We start from the raw sequence: 10,535 nt of genomic DNA on the forward strand, positions 1-10,535 counted from the left end.
AGAAGCTTATTCCTGTTTACTTAAAGATGAATTTTAGTTTTCCAAAATCAGTATTCTTTTGCAGAAATAAATATAGTCTTAGAAAACATTGCAGAAATAGACTTCTTTTATAACTTCCAAACATTTTTTAATGTAATTTTTCAAGTTTTTTTTTTTTTAAACAATTCTTTGTACTTTATACCACATGGGGCAGTTTTGCCCCATAGGAATATGTTTCTTTTCTCATCTTATATCCTTGAGAGTTTGAAAAGCCTTGAGAAATCTTTGGCATATTATGAGGGAAGGCAGCAGATTTTCATATTTTACCGTGACATGTGCAAATATGACATTACCATAATGCCAGACAGCAATGTAACAAACATTAGTTGAGCCCTAAATGTCAGGAGCTCAAAGTAATTTACAATTTTTACCTTGTTTGTTCCTCACAACAATCCTAGGAGGTAGGTATCAGAGTTTAAATCCAGTGTAGTGTTAATTGCAGTAGTCCAAAGATCATGTCACATAATAATTATTGTAACTATAAGAGAAACTGAAAAATCATGCTTATCATATTATGTGATTTCTATGTGACCTGTGTCTTTTATCTCTCATTTGTGTGTGTGTGTTTCAGCAGATTAATTAAATTATATGGAAGAGTGTCTTTTTTTTTTAAACTAAGTTCTAAGTAATGGAAAAGTTTAAAATTAACTCTCACCTTCTAAGAAGTAAAAGTATTTTTCCTGGTTACAATATAGGTCATTATTTTTACATAATAAATTCATGTATCACCTACATTTTAAAGCATAAAAACATTCCATATGTAGTTTCTATTTGGGTGCTTTCCAGGGTTCTCTGAACTTCCCTGACTAAATATTTGATACAGGAATACATAATAGTCCACCGTACACTGATACAGACACACACCAGTTTGTTTGATTTTCACAATAACTCTATGAGTTTGCTAGGGCGGTATTATTGCCATCTGTAATTTACAGATGAAGAAGCAGAGGGTAAAGGACATCCCTGAGACACAGATCAAATAACTATCAGAGCTACAACTCTGACAGTTCTTCTAATTTTTGCTTTTATTATTTCTGAGCCAACTGAGCCAGGATTTCTAAATCCATTGTTTATTGCTGCTTATTTGACTCAGATGAACTTCATATACTATTTTAACTATTCTTTTCTTGCCCTTCTGCCTTCCCTTCCAGGTATTAGGAAGTTCTTAGTTATAATAAGGATGTTGAAAGATGATAACAAGTTGTTTTTTATAACATTATGAATATTCTGACCATTTATGGTTTATACATTGATAAACTGAGAGAAAGTCTATCCATAAATAAGATGATATAAAAGTGAGCGGTAATGAGTTTAAGGAAAATGACTTCAATAAAATAATATTTATGTTTTTTTAGAGAGAGATTAGAAAAAATATTTTGCATTACATGCATAGGTTTAAAAAATCATTGTACAGCAGAGTGATTTTGTGTATTGCATTATGTTTCCAAAGCAAGAGAAGCAGAGGTTTGTGCAGCGATACCATCCTTCCCACAAAGGAGAATATCAAAGGTAAAACATTTATTTTTCCCATTGTGGTAGAAAAATTTTTTCCCAAACAGAACAAATTCATCTCTGAGTGTTTGTATACATACTCATGTTTATGCAAACTTGTGTGCCATAAAAATTGTTGCCTCTCAAAGACACTGTTTTAAAAGAGCACTGAAAGCATTTGCTTTCCTAAAATTAGAAACTGGTTATCATTTATTTAAATTGACTATATTGCATTTTTTTAAAGAGTGGTCCTAGAAAATGAATGCCTTCAGCTAATTGGTTGTTTGTGTTTCCCTTAGCACCTTTTCTTTTTTATAATAAAGTTTAAGGTGTGGGTGTTTGTTTGAAAAGACATTTCAATGTCATGTTTCCACTAGTGTCTCCTACTCATTCAAAGAAGCTTTTTCATGCTTCTTTTTATTGTAAGTTGTAAAGTTGGACTTGTGGCTGAGCTTTGGATATTAACCAAAATCTTGTTTTCACGTTCATGCCATCATTTAGAAAAGGAAGACTTATTTTTCTTAGGTTCTTTTAATTATACAGTGATTGTGAATTTGTGTGAGATGTCTTAAAAAAAATCTTCATTAATTTAAGTGTGTATTTGTTGTTTTTACTATGACTATATGAATATATTAAAAATTATACTAAAAAAAATTTCTCTTTTATTACAGCTCTGGACCAGAAGATGACTTTGAGTCTTGTTTGAGAAATGTAAAGTCACAGTATGAAGTTTTTCGAAATAGTAGTAAGTCTGTATATATTCTGTGTACATTCTATCACATTCGACAAATAATTCTTGCTCTTTTTCCTATAGAGAATTTTGTCCCCTTTAACTTGTATTGCAAGTTAATTAATTAGTCCTTAGTTATGCAATATTATCTTTCCCTTTTAAAAATGAGTTGGAGCAAAGAAAAATTGTAGGCTATATCTGTAGATCCATATAGGAAGTCAGGTACTCCTTTTTCCATTTCTATTCTGTTGCTTCTTCTCCCTCCCCCCCAGAAAAGAAAGGGAAGGAGGGAGTATTAGACAAGTAAAATCTTTATTATAAAGAAATTTACTTACTACAAATTAGTTTATGAGATTAAACTGGTTTTTTTTTCCACCAAGTTTCAGAAATCAAAACTCTTGCTTCCCAGTGGTGCCTTTTGAAATATAGGCTGCTTTTCTTTTGTTTTACCATTTTTATTTTTTCATGTTTTTTTGTCTCCTTTTGCTGGAGGTCTATTAAAAATATTATCTTAAGTTCATCATATTTGAAAAGTTTATAATTCATTTAAATTTGCACTTTTACTGTGCTTAGATGGGAATAAAACAGCACCACTCTTCTATACTCCTAACAGAAACTTACCAGTGTATTGATTTCAACAATAAATGTTTCTTACGAAGTTAAAAGGAATAGTAATATTTGGAGAGAGGCAGTTGCAAAATAAATGACTGTTGCTGTAAAAAAGTACGGATGATAGCACTTAATTGTATTTGTTGTATATTCTAGGACTCTCATCAGATGCTACAGTTTTGACGCCAAATACAGAAAGCAGTTGTGACTTAATGACCAAAACTAAATCAACTAGTGGAAATGATGACAGCACATCCTTAGATCTAGAGTGGGAAGATGAAGAAGGTATTTTATAATTCACAATTTTATCTAAAAAGTTTAATGTGTTAATTTATATTATGTAATTCGGTGTTTTACTTTGAACTGAAATGAATGCGAGACTTTGAAACAGCAGTATTAAACATTTTTTACTCTTATTGTATTAGTGATTATCATCTGCTGATAAGTTCAGAAGGTTGCTTACTTTTTAATGTTTCTAGGGATTTAAAAAGTAAATGTTAATTTCTTATTTTGAGGATTTTGTAATCCAGCCCTTGATATTACTCTGTGTGAAGAATTACTGCCCTCTTGTGGTCAATATAAAGCCAAAAGTTTATTTATTTTTGGTTCATTATAAATTAGTAATTTGTTAGATTTTTTTGTAGAACACAAACTATGACATAGCTATGAGTTTGAATTTTAGCTCCTATGTCCTCCTAGCTGCAGTACTTTATATCACTTAATCTTTTCAAACCGTGGTCTCTTCATCTATGAAAAAAAGGAATAATAAATTCACTTTAAAGGTTGTTTATAAACTCAAAGCCTAAAAATGCCAGGAACGTAGTAGGCATTCAGTAAATATTTGAACAAGTGAATTAATGAATTTTGTGAAGCTTGAGTAAACAATATATATAAAACTCCCAGAACAAGATGAGGCACATAGCAAGTACTCAGAATTGTAGCTAATATACTGATTTTTTTCAAATGAGCTAATTTTGCTGAATAAGACCCAAGTTTTCATTTTCATTTTAAGAAATAGATAGTCAAAAAAGGAAACTCAATTATGGAATATTAGAACTTTAAGAAAACTGAGAAGCATTAAATATTTTATAGAATTTTGAAATGGAGTAGACTTTAAGTATCTTCATTCAAGCCATTTGTTTTAATAAAGAAACAGATACACAGGTGACTTGAATAACTTTAGTAAAGACTGAATTACCGAGATTCTGGGAAGGTGGCGGCATAGAAAGAAGTGGAAGACTTAGTCTCCCCCAGAACAATTCATAAATGAACAACAAACCAGTAAATAACCTGGAATGGTAGCGGGGAGGCAAACGTGATAGTACACTCAGCCTCCACTGACATGAATTGGGAGGAATGCCCGAGATCACAGCATAAAATCTGTAAGTAAAATTGCGGACCTGCACTGAGAGCCGAGAACCTAGAGCCGGGAGCCCCTCCCTCACGGAAGCTGCGCCATGCACTTTCTCAGCCCAGCTCCAAGTGAGCTTTTAATAATAACTGCTCAATACAGACAGCGAATCCTCAAAAAGCAGACAGAGGCTTTTGGCGACAACTGACCTTGGGAGAATCGGGGGAAATATTCTGTCTCTCGCTCACTCTCTATGGAGAAAACCTCAGCTGTTCTCAGCCAGCAAGGCATTGCAGTAAAGACAGCCTCACACATTCTGCATTCTGAAACTAGCTGAGAGCCCTGCAGCACAGCCAAGCGGCCCAGGGCTTCCCTGGAGGGACGACGCACACTGATGACGTAGCACAGCATTTTCTCTCGGCTGAGGGAGGATCGCAGCTGGGAGGGGGGATCCGCTCGGAGAACCCAGTGGTACTACGCCAAGTCCGGTGGTTTATGGGACACCGAGAGAGAGCTGCCTTTCCTCCCTGGCCACCCATGCGCGCGCCCCACATTCAGGGCGGGCGACTCCAGCGGCACGCCCAGGCTGAGCTCTCCAACTGAACACACAAGAATCATTTCCCCTCACTACGCGAGAACTGTTTGGAGGGATATAGGTGGCTCACAGACGCCATCTGCTGGTTACTTAGAGAAAGTGTACATCACCAAACTGTCTCTGAAAAATTAGATCATATCCCTTTTTTTTTGATACAACTTGAAAGAACCCTATCAAGCAAAACAAATGCCAAGAGGCCAAAAACAAACAGAAAATCATAATGCATATGATAAACCCAGATGATATGGAGAATCCAGCTCCAAATACACAAATCAAGATTTCGGAAGAAATGTTATATCTCGCAAATTTAATTAAAGAACTACAACCAAAGAACGAAAACATGGCAGAGGATTTAAAGGACATCAAGAGGACCATGGCCCAGGATATAAGCGCCATAAAAAAGACCCTAAAAGAGCATAAGGAAGACATTGCAAGAGTAAATAAAAAAATAGAAGATCTTATGGAAATAAAAGAAACTGTTGGCCAAATTAAAAAGACTGGATATTCACAATACAAGACTAGAGGAAGCTGAACAACATCTCAGTGTCCTAGAAATCCACAGAACAGAAAATGGAAGGACAAAAGAAAGAATGGAGAAAAAAATTGAAAAAATCATAATGGATCTCAGGGATACGATAGATAAAATAAAACGTCCAAACTTAAGACTCATTGGTGTCCCAGAAGGGGAAGAGAAGGGTAAAAGTCTAGAAAGAATATTCAAAGAAATTGTTGGGGAAAACTTCCCCAACCTTCTACACAATATAAACACACAAAGCATAAATGCCCAGCGAACTCCAAATAGAATAAATCCAAATAAACCCACCCCAAGACATATTCTGATCAGACTCTCAAATACTGAAGAGAAGGAGCAAGTTCTGAAAGCAGCAAGAGAAAAGCAATTCATCACATACAAAGGAAACAACACAAGACTAAGTAGTGACTACTCAGCAGCCACCGTGGAGGCGAGAAGGCAGTGGCATGACATATTTAAAATTCTGAGAGAGAAAAATTTCCAGCCAAGAATACTTTATCCAGCAAAACTCTCCTTCAAATTTGAGGGAGAGCTTAAATTTTTCACAGACAAACAAATGCTGAGAGGGTTTGCCAATAAAAGACCTGCCCTACTTCAGATTCTAAAGGAAGCCCTACCAACAGAGAGACAAAGAAAGGAGAAAGAGATATAGAGAATTTTAACAGACACATATAGTACCTTACATCTGAAATCACCAGGACACTCATTTTTCCCTAGTGATCACAGATCTTTCCCCAGAAGGGACCATAAGCTGGGACATAAAACAAGCCTCAAGAAATTAAAAAAAAGAAAAAATTGAATATACTCAAAGAACATTCTCCAAACACAATGGAATACAAATAGAAGTCAATAATTTTTTAACTGTAACTCCACTATTTACTTCCTACATGATAAAAAATACATAAACTCTAAGGACAAATCAGTGGTTTTGAACTCAATGTAAAATATGTAATTTTAGACAACTATATAAAGGTGGGGGAATGAAGGAGTATAGGAACATAGTTTATGTGCCCTACTGAAGTGAAGGTGGTATCAAAGAAAAACAAGATTGATAGGTATTTAAGAGATTAATTTTAAGCTCCATAGTAAACACAAAGAAATTATCAGAGAATATAACCATAGAGATGAAAAGTAGAATTTGGGTTAAGAGAAATGGGGGAAGGGGCAATGGGAAGTTAAGAAAGGAGTGTAGGGTTGCTGTTTGAGGTGAAGGGAAATTTCTAGCAATGGATGGTGGGAAAGAGCATAACATCATTCTAAATGTGATTAATCCCACTAATGGAAGGCTAGGAAGGGGGTGGAATGGGAAGATTCAGGCTGTATGTATGTTTCCACAATTGAAAAAAGGAAAAAAAAAAAAAAAGAGACAGTCGAACTAGACAATTGAATGCTAAGGATGAACTTGGATGGGATTGAAGGGTGAAGGACAGGTGGCTAGTAGGGACACAGTTGAGACATAAGGAAAAGGAAATATAGAATGTAAGCATGGTATCATTGTTGAATCTCTTATACTTCTTAACTGTGCTTAATGGAATTACATAAAACAATGTTCTTGTTCATGGGAAGTACATACGTGAATTATAGTGTATGTTCAAGGATGTGTGCAGCTAACTCTCATATGTTCAGAAGACAGAGAAATATATGATGGATGATAGGGAGGGAGGGAGGGAAAGAAGTAGTGATGTGACAGCATGTTAAAGTTGGTGGATTGAGGTATCGGGGGAGGGGGGTCAGGGTATGATGGAATTCTGTGTATGGGGCTAGTATTGTTTTTGCAGATATTCATGTAACTTTGAATTTATTTCAAAAAAAAAAAAAAAAGATTGAATTAGCTTTCTTGAGTCTTCTCAAGTAAACACCATTTTACCATGTGTTATTACATGGTTGGATCCCAGTCATCAGACTTTAAATTTGTTCTTATTTTAGCAGATTGATCAATATAATCTATAACCTTTCAGGTCTTTTAAATTCCTGATTCAGTCATCTACATTGTATGCTAATGAAATTTGCATATAACATAACTTTCTAGGTCATTATTCAAATCATTAACAGAATTGTTAAACTAGACTGGGTGGAGGACAGAGCCCACTAGAAACCTGCTTCCAGGTTGATGTGCAGTCCACCTTTTTTTAGATAGTGTTATCATACCAGATACAAATCCACAAAATTATGTTAGCATACACCCCATATTTTTTATCTTGTCTGTAGAGATAACTTGCTTTTCTGGGTTGAGTCTCCCTCATTTTTTAGGGGTGATAGATAACAGTGACACAGATTTAAATGTTCTTTTATTACTGTAGGATCTGTTATTTTTTAAGGTCAGAAAATAAAATTAAATATTTAATGTGTCTAAGTATTCTCTTATAATCTTTTTGCTAATCTTAGATTTCAATTCTGTTACCAGTGTTTGTTTGTTCTACACTTATAAATTCAAATTTCTCTTCTGTTCTTCCTCCCTTCCTTCTGTCAATAAAGTGACATTATTTTTCTTCCAAGATTTTTACACTTTCACTTTACCAGCCAGTTTCTTACTGTTCAGTATTAGATCTAGAACAATTTTTCCCTTGAAATTTCTCTATTCTGTTGTAGTCAGAAGTCAGAATACATAATTGCACAGACTTTGGAGCCAGATTGAGGGGATTCAAATTTTTGTTCCACTGCTTTATAGCTACATGACAGGCAGATCACTTTTCTTCTTTATGTCCCAATCTCTTCATCCATAGAATGGGGGTAATGATAGTACTCTACTTTCCTCATAGGGTTTGTTGAGGATTAATCAGTTAATATATGTGAAGTGCTTATAACATGAACTGGAACCTAATAAGTGTTGGAAAGGTGTATGTTGTTATTATTGTCATTATAGTTATTATTAGTCTCTGGGAAATGAAATTATCATTTGGGTAGGAAAGTAACTTGGCAGACAAACTGATTTGGGCATATAAGACTAATAGCAATTGAAGTCCTCCATCCATTCTGTTTTACTTATGGCTCTTTAGAAATGTCATCTTTATCAGATGATCAGTGTTGCATCAAAACTCTCTTGGTGAGTAATAATATTTATTTTTACTTAAGACATGCTTTAAGATTAGACCCTAACAATTTTCCTTAGAAAAGCCTCTATAGGACTGGCCCTTTAAGATAATTCACAAATCTGGGAAGTATTTTAATGTTGTTTTTTATCGTCAGTGAGATTTCTAAAAAACTCTGTGTTCAAATCATAGGCATGAATAGAATGCTTCCAATGAGAGAACGTTCCAAAACAGAGGAAGATATTCTCCGTGCAGCACTGAAGTATAGCAGCAAGAAGACTGGAAGTAATCCTACCTCAGCCTCTGATGATTCCAATGGGCTGGAGTGGGAGAATGATTTTGTTAGTGCTGAAATGGATGATAATGGCAATTCTGAGTATTCTGGATTTGTAAATCCTGTATTAGAACTGTCTGATTCTGGCATAAAGCAATCTGATATAAATCAACATAATCGGTAGGGTAAAATTGTGAGATCCTGTTTATCAGTTATTACCAAATGTTAAAAATCAACTAGAATGTATAAATGGTTGTGCTTAACCTTTTTGTAAAGGGGAGGTAAGAAACCATTTTGTAAATGCTTATTAGAAAGGAATAGGAATGATAGGATATATCTGAATTGCTTTATAATTAAGTGCAATTTCATCATCTGCCTTCTGTATTTCAAGAAAAATTAAATCATTCTGTCATGCTACTGATTAAGTTTGGTTTAGTACCTTGTTTTCTTTATAGCATTCTTTAGAATTTCACTTTTTAAAATAGTTTTATTAATTTCACTTAGAATACTTTATTAAGTCTATTTCAGTATCCGAATGTGAAAATATTAAAGCATTTTTTAGAAATTCTCAGCAGATGTGAAGGGAGCATGAAGAAGGATTGCCAGTTTCAGATATAGACTATTGTTCCCTTTTCCAGAATTATTTATTTCTATGACTTATTAGAAATTTATTGTAAACATAATTAATTTGAGTAGATGTCCCTAAAGGAATACTAAACTATCAATTTCTTTTAAAGCTTATTGTATATCCTAGTTTGATAATATTGATTGAAAATGAACAAAGGGTAATATGATACAAATAAGTTTTCAGAATTTGGACATTTAAAGTTGGTAATAATCAAAAGTAATATCAAGAAAATATATATATTAAATATATATATTTAATATGTATTGAAAATATATATATTAAATATATATATTTAATATGTATAAAATATATATATTTAATTTTCACTTCATTTACATTGTTAATACAAATAAATATTGACTTTAAGTTAGTTGACTTACTGAATTTCTAGACATCATCTTTTAGTTCTACGTTTCCAATGAAATTCTACATTTCCAGTCTTAAATGAAAAATATTTACACAAAACATATTCTCTGTCACAATTTATGAGGGAAGGAAAACTAAAAAGAGATAATACGGGTATTTCAAAGTAAATAAAATTCCTTTCAGGTAAGAAAGGATCCATTGATATTATGAAGCTTTCCTTTGCCTTGTAATACAAGGTGCTTTAACAGGATGGAACTAATTATTTCAATATATATAGCTTCATTTTATGGTATACAATAGCTCTTCTTTTCCCTAAAGTTTATATATCAATTTAAAAGGCCAAGGATCTGATCCACTACCTGACTTGATTTTGTTGACGATTGAGTATCATTTTAGTAAGCAAATGGTTTTTCAGTTTTTTTCCTTAGTGTTTTATTTTCTTTTTCTTGCAACAATGACAGTGCATGTTCTTAAAAATATAAGAAGGTCCAGATATAAATAGTAAAATAAAAGTTCTTGCTATACTTAAAAAAAATCATGTGGTCCTTTCAGTATTTGAACTGCGAGGCAAAGACATCTGTAATTTCTCTTTTTTTAATGTCATAGAAATAAATATGATACGAACTAAATATGTAAATATAATACATTAGATAAAGCTATTATTTATGTCTGTCTTAACCTAATTCAAGTTGTAACTATGTCTTGGAAATATTTTAAAGGTAATCTCCATTCACATTGCCTGTGTTACGCTTTTTAAAGTTTGTATACATCAAATGTATATTTTTGGTTTGGCATAAGCTACTCTTGAAATTTTTCTTGGCATTTGTTCATAAAGAATTTTTTGAAGGAATGGTAACTTCTCAAGAATTGTGAATAAAACATTTTTACATT

General features: G+C 33.3%; 1 protein-coding gene across 2 annotated transcripts in view; it reads left to right on the forward strand.

Annotated features, from left to right (window-relative positions):
* The window catches only part of AP1AR (adaptor related protein complex 1 associated regulatory protein), a 49,706-nt gene extending 39,171 nt beyond the window's left edge, over positions 1-10,535 (forward strand). For both annotated transcript variants that reach the window (XM_037830470.1, XM_037830471.1), the window contains 4 exons: positions 1,490-1,548; positions 2,202-2,275; positions 3,026-3,154; positions 8,569-10,535. In XM_037830470.1, the coding sequence (XP_037686398.1) occupies positions 1,490-1,548; positions 2,202-2,275; positions 3,026-3,154; positions 8,569-8,834 (528 nt within the window). In that variant the 3' untranslated portion in view covers positions 8,835-10,535. The remainder of the gene's footprint in view (positions 1-1,489; positions 1,549-2,201; positions 2,276-3,025; positions 3,155-8,568) is intronic.

The sequence above is a fragment of the Choloepus didactylus genome, chromosome 3 (assembly GCF_015220235.1).
Source record: "Choloepus didactylus isolate mChoDid1 chromosome 3, mChoDid1.pri, whole genome shotgun sequence".
NCBI lineage: Eukaryota > Metazoa > Chordata > Mammalia > Pilosa > Megalonychidae > Choloepus > Choloepus didactylus.